This window comes from Lycorma delicatula, chromosome 1 (genome assembly GCF_047948215.1).
Source record: "Lycorma delicatula isolate Av1 chromosome 1, ASM4794821v1, whole genome shotgun sequence".
NCBI lineage: Eukaryota > Metazoa > Arthropoda > Insecta > Hemiptera > Fulgoridae > Lycorma > Lycorma delicatula.
In genome coordinates, this window is record NC_134455.1 from 325,118,302 (window position 1) to 325,136,687 (window position 18,386).

The 18,386-nt window shown below is 32.0% G+C and overlaps 1 protein-coding gene across 1 annotated transcript in view; it reads right to left on the reverse strand.

Moving 5' to 3' along the window:
• Window positions 1–342: 342 nt before the first annotated feature.
• Window positions 343–18,386, reverse strand: part of LOC142334215 (uncharacterized) — a 163,695-nt gene continuing 145,651 nt past the window's right edge. Inside the window, exons 17-18 of the mRNA XM_075382061.1 lie at window positions 8,624–8,729; window positions 343–751 (exon numbers count right to left, since the gene is read on the reverse strand). Of these exons, the coding sequence (XP_075238176.1) occupies window positions 512–751; window positions 8,624–8,729 (346 nt within the window). The 3' untranslated portion in view covers window positions 343–511. The remainder of the gene's footprint in view (window positions 752–8,623; window positions 8,730–18,386) is intronic.

Here is an 18,386-nt window from a genome sequence, read left to right on the forward strand (position 1 = left end):
CTCTGATAACTTCTGCACCTGATCTGAGATGCTGTACCAAATAGTGAATTTTATGGCCCAACTCTCACATATAAGAATGTAAAAGTATAAGTATGGCAGACGAAAGAATATTAATTTCTTTTAACATTTACCAATTAAAATAAATTTTTCATTTTGCAACGTAAGTTATAATTAAAAATCTAATGAAGTTGATTACAATGTCATGATGAAAGGGCTGAAGTACAATCTTCAAATGTCGTGTTGTTTTATTACACTATTAAGTAGTTAATACACTAATACTGAAAACAAAAATTAGATTTTAAAAAAACTGACACTATGTTTGAATTTTTTTTAACATTTATATATTAAATATAAGTAAACTTGTATAATGTGAATGTACGTATGCATGCATATAATTATGTATAAACAAATTTATTTCATAAATCAACATATACTTTCAGGTAATTATCACAGGCATAAACAAGCAACCTAATAAAAAAATATGGGAAACCTAAAATAAATAATATTTGTTTCACTTAGATCTCCTGAATTCACGCAAAGCTTCTAATATCCTGTCCATTTCAACTCTATAGTAACAGATTTCTCTGTTTTTGTCAAGTAATTTATTTCTACATACAGGACCACAAGGAACTGGCTCTGAACTGCGAGCTAGTAAATCTCTTACAATAGCTTGAAGTTTCTGTTCCCGCACCTCATGCCTTTGCTCCAAGCTTTCAAATTTTTCCAGCAAACTTTGATACTGTTGTGATTCCTGAAATACAAAAATTTACACATTAAATGCAATTACTGTAATATCTGCTAAACAAGTAACACAAATTTTGTCATGCTAAACGGTGTTAATGTTAGCCATTGGTTTAAAATTACAAAAAAAATATTTAGAGAGAGAATTAAATAAAACTGATTACTTTTAACATAATTTCTTATTAAAGCAATGTTATTCATTATAATCCTAAAAATGTATCTGCATTTATATTTGTGTGTGTGTATATGTGTGTGTGTGTGTGCGTGCAAAACAAAGAACTAGGGCAAAGTCTTCTTGGCACTTAAAAATTAACTGCAATTTAAAGTAACTCTCAAGAATAAATGAGAACATGTAAAACATATGATAGTCATTTTAGAGTACACCTGCACTGACAGAGAAATAAGGCATTATTTGACTGCCATACAAACGTTATTGTTAAAAGGCCATAAATTATCAATCCACCCGTTGATGCCAATCTAAAAGTAAATTTACTACTTCAGTGGATTATTGAATTCAGGGTTGCTTAATGTTTTGCTCACCATATGCACAAGCGTGATTTTTAAATTAAATGTTTTAAGAGCATTCCTCATCACTTTACAAGAACATCCAGGAGAAAAAAATGGAAATAATCCATTCTAGTTTTTACGAATAGGATACAAGAGAATTATTTACACTTAATAATTATGTGCGCTCCATTTCAAAATTATTTTCTATTTGAAATATTAATAAAAACTAAATTATTTATTTTCAAATCTCAGCATGTTTAATATTAATTTTTTTTAAATTATATAACAGCAATTTTTAAAGTTACAATTATAACTAACCATGCAAATATTAGCATTAATTTGAGCGTGTTTGAGTGTTTGAGAGTAGTTTAGGTTGTATATATTAATTAATTTACACGTTTAATAATCTCAGTAAAGCTTTCTGTATTTTATGACAACTTCAAATTACCTTAAGCAAACCTTCACATTTGATAAAGTACAGAGAAACCCATAGTGGCACGACTGCTCACTCAATCAATTTAAGAATCAAAGGTTAATTATGAACAAAGTAAGTAGTCTTTTGTATAATTCACCTAATTTTAAAACATAATCCATAATATTAAAAGATTATTATAATATTAATTAAATATTATGCTCCAGCTATTACTGACAAATTTCTAATGACAAATCCCCAAAAATCAATTTAAAAACAATAAAAACTTAATGTACATTTTCAGTTAAATATTCATCAGTAGATAAAGAGAAATTTGCATAAAGTTAAATACAACAAAAAACTTAAGTGACTGAATTATGAAAGAATTATTTTTTTTAAAATTAATTAATAATGATAGATAGATAATCAGTACCAATGAAACACTATGAAAAAAAGTATTTTTAATTTTGTTTAAAAAATAAAATCAACCCCTGGCTTTAAGAAATTACACAGTAGCCTGTAAGGCAGTCTCATTTGAAAGCCAACAGCTAAAAACGTTTAAGCCATTTTATCTCCCCAACTGGACTTCCCCCCATACCCGGATATGCGGGATATATGTCTGAAATATAGGTTTGAGTGTCAAGGGTATCTCAAGAAGAAGCAGAAGATGTATACAAAATAACATAAAGAAAAAAGTCCATACAAACATGGTTCTGAAAAACACTTTGTTCTCAAGTTATATGCAAAAGCTTTGTTCTGATTCTTGTTTTGGTTTAAAATTATAATATAGAATTTTTCTGTGATGTTTCAGTTGATTCTGTTTTTAATAAGAGTCAAATTTCTTAAACTCTTCTTTGTGTTCAGTCGAAATTACTAACATAAATTCTCTCAGAATTAAATATTCTACAGTTTGTTGCAGTTTTATTAGTTTACAGGTAATTTAATGAAGTTATTGTATACCAAACCTATACCATTCTGTTTTACAATAATTATCTAAAACATTACAAAGGATAAATTCTAGGAAATGTTTTTATTAAAATTTTCAGGTGAAAAACCAGATGAAACCACATTATGAAACCTCTTAATTTAAGGTTCAAAAATTTTAATACAGATTCATATCCCTTTGAGCAGAAATCAGGGTGAAATTTTTCACAAATTATGATCTGAAAATGAAGTGTTTCCCAACCAATGTTTATATGAACGTTTTTGTTTATTTTCACCTGTTTGTTTGTTTTGTTTCTTCTGCAAATCTTTTAGTTTCTTTATGGACACTTTGTATACAGGTGATTCAAAATTGTATGGTAATGCTTTAAGAAGCTTTAGGAAATTTAAGATATGTAAAAAAATTCCTACAAAAATCCAAAAATGCTTTGTTTCACTGCCAGCAAAATATTTCATCCCGATTTATATTTGAAGGTGTCCTGAAATTCTTTCAATTTTTTTGGGAGATACCTGTATATATATTCATCCCTTATACTCAGGATTAGACAAGGTAACAATTTATTTTAAAAAAGGAAAACAAGGGCAGAGAGCATGAATTCATAATCAAACCCAATTCTACAAGTAATAGATATTCGGTAATGATACAATTTTTAGTGCTGGTATATTTCTTATATTTACAGAAAACATATATACTGACAGATACACAACCAACCTATTTTTATCCTGAAAACACACAGTGACAGTCTTTCAATTTTTAGGGTAAACCTTTAAGGGCTACTTGATCTGGGAACTTATCAAAGTGAATGAATTTTATTAAATTAATAGAGTTCAATGATTTTACTAGAGAAACTTCTGACAACATAGTGAAAAAAATGATAAAAAATACTGAAAATCCAGCAAAACAATCTTACATTGAAACAGTAGGCAAGAATAATTAGATTAAGTACAGGCAATTACAAACTGTTTTCCATATAATTTATAAGCAATAGGATAAAAAAGATATTACACAGCATTAATTAAGACTGTTCTATAACTTCATTATGTAAACTGGTCTCTACCAACGGAAACATTAAAAATTAAACTTAATCCATCAAATGAGTGAAAATCTACCAGCTGATTTATAAGGATGTGTTAGACGTATCCTATACCTAGGATATATCCTGAATGGATTTAGGACATGTAAAGCAAAGGTAACAAAAAAAATTGAAACCTGAATAAAAAAGCATTTGACTCAATGTAGATATAAAAGCAGGCATTGCTGCAGTGACCAACAATGCTTGGTCATAAAAATAGTTTATTAGAAATTAAAATTTAAAAAATACAATAAAATGGAATCTGACAATTGGAAACAATTTTTGACTAATGGATAGGGAACCAACATCAAATAGCCATTTACTATTAAAATCTTTATTAAAAAATATTTTTTATGGAAGTTCATCACCACAAGAATTTAACTTGTCTAAATTTTGTTTAACATAGAAGATATTTACACAATTTGTTAAAAGATTAATATAACCTCTTATCTTGATTAATAATGCTTTTTTTCTTTTCTGTACATAAAGAGTGAATGATATCAGAGTGGTAACGAGTCCAATTGGGGATACTTAAACAAAACAGTTTAGAATGGTTGTTCTAACTTTCTGGTTTTGACTTAGTGTTTGTCTTTGTGTTTAACTTTTTTGTCAACAATAGATTATATAAATAAAGAAATATTCTTTGTAACATTTTATATATTAATAATTCATTGCAACTTTTTATGCAATCTTGCTTCAATTAATTTTTCAATTCATTTTTATGCAATGTCCTTGCATCATCTTCTACTTCTTTCTCTCTCTTTTTTACTCTTATTTTGACATGACTTCCTCCTTCAATTCCTTTCCACTATCCCCAAATATTTTAATTTTGTTCACTTTGTGGCTTAACTTTATATAATGGAAACTGCAATATTTTACATCATTCTAATAAACCTTATTTCAAAATGCTCTGTATAAGAGCAGTATGCTCTGTATAAGTTGTAACTCTTTATAAATATTTTTATGAATTTGTACAAATTTATACAAAAATAAATATATGTGTTATGCTTACATTTTGGGAATATAACTATAAAGCATTACAGATTGTAAATTTTCAAAAAACATAATATACTCTGGACTAAATGAAAATCATTAACTAGTAAATTAACACAGTTTATTTATATTTTTTTAATTTATATTCACTAAATCTGCTTGTTTCATAGCTTCTAACTGATGATTTTTGGACCTTGCTTGGGGAAATCTATAACATTAAAATAATTATAAAACAAATGTTCCTTGTACCTTTCATTGTTATAATATTTTTTTTTACAAATATTATGGATTTTTTTTTAATAAAAAAATATTTTATTTTAGTGGCTTTGTTAAAATGTTTTTAATAGAAAATTTTATGCATAAACTATATATAATTTGTTAAGCAATGATGTATACTTTATAGACTCTTATATTCTGTAATGTATTACACCACCTACAGGCCTTCTGGTGCTTTCCCATTCATGGCGGAAATTGATATGCAATTTTCCTGTATGTATTTGCAGTATTTCACAATATATCTTCAATAAAATAAGATAAAACTTAATTATTATAACATATTTTATATCATAAAATAATTTATTTATTAAAACTCTTTTATATTTAATTTTAACATTTTAAATAGACTTATATTTATTTCAGTATTTAAAAGAGTATTTATTTATATGATATTATTTATATTTATTTATTATGTATATTATTTATAGATATTATTACGTATATTTATTTCAGTATGACGTAACATAAATTCAAAATTAAATTTTGGATTAATGACAAATTTGCTAAATAGAATATTATTTATTTTTTTTTAACATTCATTTTTGATACTTTTATATTTTATATTTGAATTTTTTGTATGATTACAATATTCTTCCTTAAAATTTTAAGTAACTTTTCGCTATAAGTATTGCACCTAATTGTTTAATCTTTAGTATAGTAACTGTCTTTTACCTCCTTTCATTGGCTTTTATGCTACAGTACTGTTACCAGTTACAGTGAAAAGTATGGTACAGTATTAATTCATTATTATTTTTTATCAATTGCTCTTTTACATATGTGTATATATATATAAAATTTAAAAAAAACAAATATATGTAAGAACAGTCACCTAACTGGTGAGTGGTAACAGTTAACTTTATCTGGTGGATAATATATTTGCTCTTTAAAATAGTTTATTTAATACAATGGTATATACCTCATATAATGTTTGAAAAAATAAAAATTAATATATATGCATGAGGGTGAGGTGAAAAGTTCTAGTCTTCACACAGAGATGTCATTAGTATGCTTAACTTGTCGATGGCATGGTTCCAATCTTCATTAGTTTACTGTAAAAGTTTCAAGTTGCTGCATCACTTAGTTTAGCATTTACAGTTCATCAAAGGGGAGAAATAGAGAATTTTTGGGAAAACAGAAAACTGGAAGTTCATTCAGTGATTAAATACTTTTTTCTGAAAGGTGTAAGTGCAAAGAGAACTAAAGAAGAGCTTGATATAACATTGGAAGACTCTTACTAAGCAAATACAAAAGTTAAAAGCTGGGTTGTAGAGTTTAAAATGGGTCAAACACGCACTAGCATGAACCATACAGTGGATGCACTTCTGAAGTGACTATGCCAGAAATTATAGAAAAAAGTTTTTTTCTGGAGGGCGAAAAATGCTCTTGCGTTACTATCACCCTGAACAAAGATAATACAATATCACAAAAAAACATATTAAAATAATTATTAAATAGTTGAATACTGATGAATGGTCTTAAGAAACAAGATATTCGATAGGATCATCAAATTATTTTCTAGAATATCTTGGATATTAGCTCCTAGTTTAAATTTACGACGCAATGCCACTTAAACACTCAGTCCACAAGGATGTGCTGTATCATTAGTTGGCAGTTGCAGCAAACACAAATGGGTGCTTTCGTCTGATTCATTAGATATCCATGAGTAAGGGTTGGATGCCTTATTCACAAATAGCAAATAACAACCTCTTCTCAACGGTTATTTCTGCATGGAGAGTTCCATGGAAGCACAGCATCCTTGATGTGTCAAAGTTTATTATTTACTGTAACAGTCCAGTCACCTTGCTATTTTCCTCAAAAGTATATTAACAGAATTAATAAAATTGGTAGTAGCAACATGAGTGGTGAAAGATGGTTGACAACATGCATCTTTAACAGTGGAATTCGCATGTTCATTACCCGGGACTTGTTTTCAACTTCTATCTTACTTTTATTTTTATTTGATTTATGTGTAGGAAATTTTAATTATCTTCTGATGGTAATTTTCAATTCTGACAAATAATAGAAAAAATAAACATGTATAATCTAGTACCCAATTTACAAGTATAACAAACCCCAAGGATACACAATTGTATGATTATAACTGATTTACATGAGCTGCAAGTCTATGTCGTAAATCACATGGCCACTCTAAGAAATAGGAAGATTCCATCATATTAGTCTTACTGATGAAAGTGAGAAGCAAAGTGATTTCCCACTGTATTCTTCACTCAGCCAAATAGACAGTTGCATATAGCATGCTAAGTCCAATAAAATCCAAGCCCTCCAAGTACAACCTTCATTCAGTTCACCATATTTCTTGCAGTGAACCATATGCCTTCAAACATCGCTTACAACGCTTGAGTAAACAGACTTTATAATGAACATCATTACTATCAAAGAAAGAAGATTTAACACCACTTATACATCAGATACTTTACAAGCATCTAAGAAAGACTGAGTAGACAGTGTAAAGCCATAAATCCAAGGGGAATATAAATAAACGTGTACACATAGGGTATTAGTTCAACTTCTTCAATTGAAAAAAAATGAAGGAATGGTACTTAATGAATAAGTAACCAGGGGTCTATCTATTAATATTATAATTACTCATTTATAATTATCTGTTATTAATGTATTCTACTGCCCAATATGCCCATTTTATCATCAGAATTTCATATGTAAAGCCATCTTTCATTAAATCAGAAAAAAATAACTATATATATATGAAGAAAAATAAAAACACTACAGCTGACTTTTATAATCTCTGGTATGGTATCTTTACAAAAAAATATAAAACTAAAAATAGTGAATGGTGAAGACACAAAGCAAAAAAAAAAATACTGCTAAATTATAGAGTATTAACAGAAAACAGTGGTAACAACTTCTCAGTAAATTTCAGTTAAATAGATTGTAGTTAACTTGTTATCAGACATTGGCTTTAAAGAGTCTTACAACATTAATATATACAGTATCACTCACTCACGCTCACACACACACATGCATGCATGCGTGTGTGGATGCATATACACATGCACATGAACATACAGAAACAACTTACAATGAATACTTATCTATTAGCCAGTTGAACATAAATTTAATTAATAAAAAGTACTAGAGAGTCATGTGTACAAACCAGTCAAGGAAACAATCCTGAAAAAACATTTTTGTAAAATTCATTAACAAACAAACAAACAAAAAATCTACAAACAATTTATTGTGCATCTGCTATAACTTACTTTTCATTCCTCTAAAATGTTTTTCTTTAAACTTTTATTTCTTTAAGATTGCAAGCATTTTTTAGGTCATAAGGTATACTAAGGAGAAGGTGTAACAAAAAAACTGTAAAGATTTATATATAATAAATAAATAAGGGATTACATACTATTCTCGCCAGAGAAAGAGAAACCTAAAGAATTTCATGTTTTTAATATGTGGAAGAATTAACTAAAGATTAATAATCCAAAAATAAACAGAAATTCAGAATTATGTAATGATAAAATAAAAATATAAAATGAATAAATATAAACAAAATGAAGTGTGTCTAATTGAAAAATCCATAGTATAATATGTTTCCAAATGGAAACAAAATAGTGCAAAAACTACACAACAAAATCTTGCAGAAATCATTTTTTTTATAAAAAAGCCTAATCAAGATTAAAAATTGATAAAATAACTTTACTGGTGTTTGCAGTTCCTGAATTCGCTTGTTTGTTCCCATCAGTGCTTTCTCCAAATGGTCTCTTTCCAATTTTAACATAGCATTCTCTTCCTTCAATTCAGTTAACCTAAAAAAATATGATTTTAATTTTGTTAATACCAGTAAAAGGATAAATGAATACTTTTTCTATAGTTATGAAATAGCTTACTTTTCAGATGGAGCATTCTATCCCATTACTTTTAAAATAAAGTGCTAACAAGTTTCAATTGAAGTTTTCCAAGTACTAACATCAACAAACTAACATGGCTCATAGTCATTTTACCTATAAAATGTGAAACTATTTTAAATAAGGACTAATAACTTTAAGAATAAATATTAAAAAAATGTGATGCAGCAGCCAAATTGTATATGCAGCGATTCCAAATTACATGACAATCTCTTGCAAGATGATTCTATAGCCAAAAATAAGAAAAAAATTCATATAAACATAGGTCAGACAAACGGTTCATTAGTGAGTTTTGGCTCATGAAACATTTAGCCCTGCTTTCTGCTCCCTCTGTAAAATTAAACTGTATTAAAATTCTTGGAGTACAAATCGAGGGGTAAATTTTGTACTTCCTTGTGGTTTTTTATCTAAGAAATTGAACAAAAGTGGTCCCAGACCTCTTTTTCGCTTAGGTTTTAAGAAAAACAGGGTAAAACAAAAAATAATTTTGTCAGAAAATACACGGTTTTAGGTTTGAAATAAAACAACTTTGTTAATTCACCAATAAACAAACAAAAATTTCAAGTTAACTTTGTAGAGAATTTAATACTGAGAAATTGATGTAAATAACGTCTATTAAAATGAAATAACAATTTGAGAAGTTCAAGTTAAATTAGAAATGAAACACACAAACTGGATCGGAGAAATGATATGATTTTAAACAGAACAATTTTCATCAATGTTTGAATAACATAATACGAGAGTTATTTTTTTCAAGGTCCGATCGGTCACGAAATTAAAACCACAATGAAAATAAAAAATATTTTATTTGTAACAAGTACTTACATAGTTACACTATTTCTCTACATAGTCGCCACTCCGTGGTATGTGCCACGTTCCATGAATTCCACCAAGAGAACTCTATTCCGGTCCCAGAACACAGTAGCCATACACTTTCTGTTGGAGAAGGTTCACTTGAACTTCTTTGGTTTACTGGGAGAATGAGAATGCATCCACTGTTTGGATTGTTCTTTTGTTTCTTTAGTTTCGAAATGGACCCATGTCTCGTTCCCTGTGGCAATTTTGTTCAAAAAATCTTCACCTTCATTCTGGTAGCGCTGGAGTAACGTTAGGGAGGCGTTCATTCTCATTGTTTTGTGATGGTCAGACAGCAACTTGGGAACCCATCTCGCACACAGTTTGCAGTACTGAAGTCTCTCACTCACAATGGTGTAGAGAGCTGACCTTGAAATTTCAGGAAACAAATCATTCAATACAGAAATTGTGAACCGACGATTTTCTTGAATTGCCTCATCCACTCGCTCAATGAGATCATCGGTTGACACTCGCTTCCTTCCCTGACCGCCTGCATCATGAACATCTGCACGTCCTGCTTTAAAGTTCCTGCACCATTGTCGCACTTTGCTGTCACTCACTGAAGTTTCACCATAGACATTACTTATTCGTCTATGAATTTCAGCTGCATTACACCCTTCAGCCTGAAGAAATCGAATTACCGCACGCACTTCACACTTGGCGGGAGATGCTATTGTTGTAGACATGTTTACGTGCTAGCTGCGTGTTCAGAACTAAACAAAGTGACGCGGCGCGATTGAAGGCCATACTAGAGACGCTGCGCAACACATATGCGGAAAGGTTCATCTGATTTTTGCACGGGTTTTTATTTCGTGACCGATCGGATCTTGAAAAAAAATAACCCTCGTACAAATGAATACAAATAGAAATTTTACCAATAACAGAAAAAAAGAACAAAAAAAGATTTTAAAAAAGATACCCACATACTCTTTGGTTTTTATTTCCTTGTACAAAGTAAAGCAAGTACTGTGATTGCGAAAGATTTCAGTTTTCAGATTTCAATGGAAATATCCAATTTGACCATCCCTCTTCCATTTTGACTAGTTTCAGCATGATGTCTGTACGTACGTACATATGTATCTCGCATAACTCAAAAACGATTAGCCATAGGATATTGAAATTTTGGATTTAGGGCTGTTGTAACATCTAGTTGTGCACCTCCCCTTTTGATTGCAATCGACTGAACCAAAAGTGTCCAAAAAAGCTAAAAATCCCAAAACAATTTGAATTTTGGACTTTTTCTTAACTGCAGTAATAAGCCCTCATTGAGAGCTTTTCAACGATGTATCATAATTGGTACTTATTTTCATTGGTTCCAGAGTTATAGCCAAATAAAATTTTAATTAATGAAATATTTAGATCTTAAAAAGGGAGGGCACATTGATTCAAATCATACTTCACCTACTTTTTTTTTTATTTTAATATATTGATTTGTTAATAATTATTAATCTCTGATTGTAAAAAAAGAAAATTACAATAAATAAGAATTCAATAACAATATAAAAAAAATCAGAAGTTATTAATGAAATAAAATTTTATGTATTTTTCATTTAAAAAAAAAAGTGTATATTTAATTTAGTAACAAGGAAGTCATGTGGTGTCCACATCAAATATTTTCTAAAATTTATTAACTATCAAAATGGTTACTTGATAAAGCTGTAAACATTTCTTCAACATGGCTGCTCAATGTGGCCACCATTCTACTCATTGCATAGTTAGCTCAGCGAATCCATGCTAGCTGGGCACATCTAACAGCATCATTATTATTCCTAATAGTAACTCCAGTTCCTATTATATGATGTCTCAATTCTTCTTGTGTGCCAATATAAGCAGAATAGACTAACAATTCCATCCAACCCCAAAAGAAAATGTCTGCTGGCATGAGACTGGGAATCGAGGTGCCCATTTTACTGGTATGTTTTGACCAATCCTTGCTTACTATATGGGTTATTTAAAAGATTCATCACATCATGACAGTAGTGAGCAGGTGTGCCATAATAGAAACACCACATCTGCAAGTGGAATATCTTCCAAGACTTCCATCAGATTTGTCTGCAAAAAATGCAAGTACTGCTCTCCTTTGAGCCTCAGCGGTAAGAAAAAGGGCCTATTATCAGATTACATCAAGAAGACCATATCACACACCAAATGAAAAAGTGAATTGGAAATGACTTGTAACGGGCTTATGGGGATCTTCTTCTGTCCAAGTGTGAATGTTTTGATAATTTACAATGCCATTTCTTGTAAAACAGAATTCATCAGTAATTAGAATATTACTTGGGAAAGTGGGATGATCTTCACATTTTCTAATTAACCATTGACAGAATTTTCATCTGTTTATCAAAATCAGGCATTAATAATTCTTGTACACGTATTGTAAATAACGGCTATAATTGTTTCTCCTGTAACGTTCATCACACACTTGATTGCGAAATATAAAAAAGTGATGTAAGAACCTTCTGGTGCTTGAGGTGGGAGATACTTGTACAGCACTCAATACTGCTCCTTCAGAATTGACATTTTTTACAAAATGTTCACAACCAGCATCAAATCATTGTGATTTTAAGCATACCTGTTTCAAACTCACCTCTCCAAAGCCTCACAATGTTTTACGAACCAATACTCTTCGCTGTGGATAATTTTCCTGGTATTCACACACAGCAGCCAATTCATTTTTATTACCTTACCCATTGTGAATGACTGATCAAACAATAATAGCACAAACATCACTCAAATGAATATTCAAATACTAGACACTAAATTTAATTGTTGATCAGCTTTTATTGCCAACTTATGAAAAAATAAAAATGTTTAATATGTTTTGGAAGGATGTCTTTCAAATTTATTTTTATAATTTTTAGCATTTGTATGTAAACTGTTCTGTTTAAAATCCTATCACTTTACCGATCCAGTTAGTGTGTTTTGTTTCTAATTAAAGTTAAACTTCTCAAATTTGTGTATAGATTAAATAGACGTTATTTACATCAATTTTCTCAGAATTAAATTCTCTACAAAGTTTAATTTTATTTGTTTACTGGTAAATTAACAAAGTTATTTTATTCCAAATCTAAAAAAGTGTATTTTCTGACAAAACATTTTTGTGTTTCTCAGTTTTTCTTAAAACCTAATTGAGAAAGAGGTCTGGGAATACTTTTATTCAATTTCTTAGATTAAAAACAACAAGAAGCACCAAATTTAGCCCTCAATCTTTACTTCAAGAATTTTAGTACGGTTTAATTCCATAGAGGGAGCAGGAAGCAGAGCTAAATGTTTCGCAGTAACAAATCATTTTCTGACTTATGAATTTTCTAACTTTTTTCTTAATTCTGGCTGTAGAATCATCTCCCGAGAGATTGCTGTGCAATTTGGAATCACTGTATATATATATATATATTTTTTTTTTTAATATTAATAAAAAAATCCAGTACTATCATTAAAAAATAATTTATTCCAATTCTTTTATCAGTTTTTAACCTCATACCTTTGATAGATCTTAGAAATACTTTAGCAATTTTCAGTGTAACACTGAATCTCATTTAATAATCAAATTTGTTGCCAAATTAATTTCTTTATTTAATTTGTTAATTACCCCCACCAATACAAAGATTCTACGACCTCAACAATTTAACCAGTTTCATATAGAAATATGATAACAGTTTGCATGCATCATTTTACAAAGTAACGTACATCTTTAAGTAATTTTATTTCATATTATTTATATGGTAACAAAATGATAAATTCTGCAAAAATTTCAAGCAAAACTGATGAAAATAATCAGTGAACATATAAAAATAGTTCAACAATGTTCCATATTTTAATACCTCCATTTATAATATTTATTAATTTTTGATCAAAATCTAATACATGTAATAAAACTTATTTGAAACATGAGTTTTTTTTTTACTAGGATCAACAGAAAATAAAAACTAATACTTTTAAGTATATAGGATAGCAATAACTATCAAAATTTCCATCATATGCTAGACGATTTTTGACAGAAAAAAAGTTGGTTTAAATTATGTGTTAAAAGAATTTGCTGCAATAACCAAAAATAATATTTTTTAACTATTTTTAAGAAAAAATCCAAGTTATATATTCCAGTAATGGCAATTCTATTTTTTACAGTAAAAATGCTAAGGTAGCAGAGTAATCTGAAAAGTAAATTAAGTGGTTTCCCATTCTCTCTTTTCAGTGACCCAAAATAAAATACAATCAAAAATATTATATCAGGATGCTCAGCCCAATTAATTTCAGGTGATTCAGCTCTACACCTTTATTCTGTTCACCATAAGAACCGTCTGTATAATGGAACTCATTACACTCAGAGAAAGCAATCCATTAACATCACTTATATCTCGTAATAAATCGTAGTATTTTTTTGCTTTTAAATAAAGATTAATACTAGACAATGATTCTTCTAATTCAAGCATGTAACATTGCTGGATGTACTTAGTTCTTGCAAGCAATACATCTCCAGAAAAAACCTACATGATATGTCACAGAAATTTCAATAACACAAATATATTAGAACAAAAAATAATAGACTGTACACTTTTGTTTATGTAAGAACATATACAAATGGTCTTACTAATAATAACAATAATAAAAACAGACTTAGTAGGATAATATAAATTAAGAAAGTAATGGATAACTGCAGGAAACAAACTTCTGTAAAGCTATTTTTTTTTTCAGTCTGAAGAAAACAAAAACTGTTATTTCAGATTACAATAATTCCAAAATTTTCATTTAGATATTAAGTTCAATCTTCACAAGCAGAAATACTATGGATTTTTTTTCTTCAGAAATTAAAAAATTACAAAAAAGCGATATTTATGATTTTATTATAAGGTCAGACAACTTAATTCCTGGAACATGTCTGTAAGAAACCATATGTTCAGAAATCGATATTATTGCCTACAGTCAACTTCGAGGTACTCCATTTGTACATATATAAAATTTTTAAATGGTGTTCTCAATTCTGTTGATTGCAGAGTTCAGAACGGTTTTTCTGGAATACTTATGAATTTCTTTATTATATTATAATGTAAATCACATGTCAGAAATCTCTATCCTTTTAGAGTAGTTTTTTATTATGGTAACAACCAGACATCACAAGAGGGCTAATATTATTAAGCACATAACCTAATTTGTCAGATTCATTTTTACCAGAAACTCTTTTACAATGAGGAACTAAGCTGTAGTGCATTATTATGCATGTATGTGCCAATTGTCATTTTTACTCTGAACAGAATTTCCAGATTTTTCCATATCATTAATATTTTCATTAGCTATTAACTGTCTATCACGTTATGCCACATTGATTTTTTACAGCAGTCACACCACATGTTACTTTCAACACCTTCAATGTTTTGTTAGTTTTTACTCACTATGATTTTTGATCATTCAGTTTATACCAAAGGTCTAATCATCTTACATCATACGAAGAGAAAATCCTGTGAAAGTGAATTCATGAGAAAAAGTGAATTCATAGAGAATATCCTGTGAAAGTAAATTTCCTGTTTTGGTCATATAAGCAGATGATCTTAATTGTTTTTTTTTTTTCAATAAAAAAACTAAAAAGTGACTCATCAGCTTGAGGTTTACGCATACAGTATTTAAAACATGTATTAACATAATTCCTCATGCAAGTCCAACCGAATCACCACACGGATGGCATTACACAGATGTTCTGGAAATTAAATTGTCACACCTCACATAAGCAACCATAAATTATTTTACTAGTGAAAACTACCAATTTAGCAAACACAATATGTATCTGGTTTCAAACTTAATCATATTATTTAATAATATCCAAATAAAATAATCAATAAAAACATGCACATGAAGAAAAATTTTGGAAAAAATAAAACGAACAGCTTAAAATGAAGTAAGTAATATATTAAATTTATAATATTAGCAGAGAACAGAAAAAAGCAAAGAAGTAAGAAAAAGACCAATGGTAAAAAAGGAATCTTGACACTTAAAACAAGTTTACAAATAAATGCCTGTTGCCCATAACTTGTTCAGAATAAATTAGGGTTACAGCAATAAATTTTTCTGCAAATATCACTCTTTACCTGGAACATTACCAACAGGCATACTTTTTAGGTAGATTTCATAAGAAAGCTAACTATTGTAATGGGTACCATGATTCGACTTCTGGAAAATGTTGACATATCTTCGCATTTCACTTCTCCCAGACCCCCAAAACCACTGCCATCTCAAAAGTTTTTATATATATATATTTTTTTTCACTTTCTTGTGGACAAGGTAACTACCATAATTTTGCGCCAATCACTTTCAAATTGTTCCTTAGAAATAACTCATCTCAAAATATCAGTCGAGTTTATTAACGGCCAAAATTGGATCAAGGGGGTGGAAATGAGGGGCTTTCTCAAAAAAACAAAATTTCACTACAACTTTCTTATTAAGTAAAATATCAGATTTGCTTAAAGTTCCTACTATGCTATGGATAAGGGCCTAAAATGTATGTAAGAAAAATTTTAAGATATCACCAACCATTGCCCCAGGGGGTGGAAAAAATGGGGTTTTGAAGATAAAAAAAGTCACACTTCCCTTAATAAGCACAGTATCAAATCTGTTTAAAGTGATCATTAGTCCTCTAAACATTATCTAAAACTTTTGTCTGAAACAATGCTTGATATAACCAACCCTTACGACACAAGGGATGACCAAAATAATGCTGGAATTGTAAGAAGATGGGACTTGTCGTATGCTAAACATGTGAAACTTTTTTTCACATGCAACCATTGCCATATTGAGTAAATCTGAAGTTTTTCTTAACTTTAAGGAAATCTTTTTTATCCCCTACTTAGATCGCTTCTCGGCCTCTGGCCCCGTGCTGTATAACTTGTGCTTTGCAACCGGTGCAACTTGATTCTGCAAGTACAGCGTTCTACGTTCTCGTCGTCGGGGTTGACAACGATCAGCAGCGGTTAGTCAACCTGCGTTGCTGTGAGGAGTTTTAACCGAGCGGCGGCGTAGTGTGTTGCAGGAGTGCTGCTGTCGGCTAAATAAGGATGTTTCCTTTGCATACAACGTGTCCCCATTTCGTAGTTGGTGAGGCCAGTTAATTTTTCAGATCCTCTGGCAGGTTCGAGAAGCGGTTTTCCGCTCCAACCTAGCCGGTGGTAGGAGTGCTTTATATTTCGACTCCTCGATTGGGCTGCCGAACAGACGGTCCGTCGGGGTATAAGAGGTATAGACACTCACCTAGGACTTGTGACAGGTGATAGGATTCTAGCAAACTGTGGTTGTAGTGTCTGGCAACGCAGTTGGTGTAGTGACAGAAATAGCCATGGAGCAACCCGGGGGAGGTTGAATGGATGACTTGGTCAGTCTGGCCAAGGACCTGGTCTCCGGTGACCCCTTCTTGCCGAGGAGGTCACTCGGCAGGTCGCCGCCGAGGCCCCGGTCCTCCGATAAGGAGGTCACGGAAGCCCCTCGGAGAGTGGAGCATCCGAGTGCTGCGGCATTGCAGCAAATCCTGCCCGAAACCGCGGCTCCAAGCTGTTCGGTGAAGGCGAAAGCCGGGCCCGTCCAGCGAGGACCAGGCAGAGAGGGGGGCGCCAGGTCAGAAGTGCGGCGCCCTACGAAGTCCGGGAAGGAGGAAAGCGGAGACGCTACATCCGTTCCCGCGCCTAAGGCACCGGAGGTTGAGCCTGTCGAAAGGCGGGAGGCCTCGGGGGCTGGAAGTGTGGGACGGATTGAGGAGATCTTGGCTGAGTGGGCCAAGATCTCCTCTAAAAAGGAATCTAGAGTCGCGGTGGAATTACGCCACTTAGTCGACTCGTATCTCAGCGAGTGTATGTTGATGGTAACCGGGCTGGCGTTAAAGTGTGAAGGCCTCCAGGGTGCAAACCTTGCGCTGGATTCAGTCGTCAGTCGACTATCCGGCAAGGTGGACCAGGTAGTGGAAGGAGTCCGAAGCTTCAAGCCTGTAACGGGTGAGGCTTTGGGCGAGCTCCACAAATCTATCAAGAGAGTGGAGGAGAAGGTAAAGAAGCCTGTCTCCTTCGCCTCGGTAACTGCCGCGCCTGCGCCTAAGCGGGTAGGTCCGCCGCCGCCAGCACAGGCGCCGGCCAAAATTAAGCGGGCCACTGTAAAAGTGGTCCCTATTAAGCCTGGTCAGGGGGCTTCGTCTGCAATGACGGAGCTAACCCTTAAGAAGATCCTGGACCCGAGGAAGGAAAAGTTCCAGATTTCCCGGGTCACGAAAACAAGGGATCACGGTGTAGTACTGGAGGTCGTAAATGAGCGACAGGCAAAACAACTGCTGGAGGCAGAAGTTCTTGTAAAGAACGGGCTGAAGGCTCAGCTGCTAGCCGAGCGTAAGCCTCAGATATTGGTGTATGATATGCCAAGGGCAACGCGGGTGGAGGAGCCTGAAATCCTCACAGCGATCCACGGTCAAAATCCAATGTTGGATATGACCGTCGAGGACTTCCTTAGGGAAACTAAGGTGATCCGGCAGTTGGGGAGAAAGTTATCCCTGAAAAGTCACTGGGTACTCGAGACCTCGCCAAAGATCCGGCAGGTCTTAGTGGCCAGTGGAAGATTGTTTTTTGGGTGGACGGCCTGTAGAGTTGTCGACCATATTCAGGTAGCCCGATGTTTCAAATGTCAGGGATTTGGGCACACCGCTCTCCGATGCCGTGCGCAGAAGGAGATGTGTGGCCACTG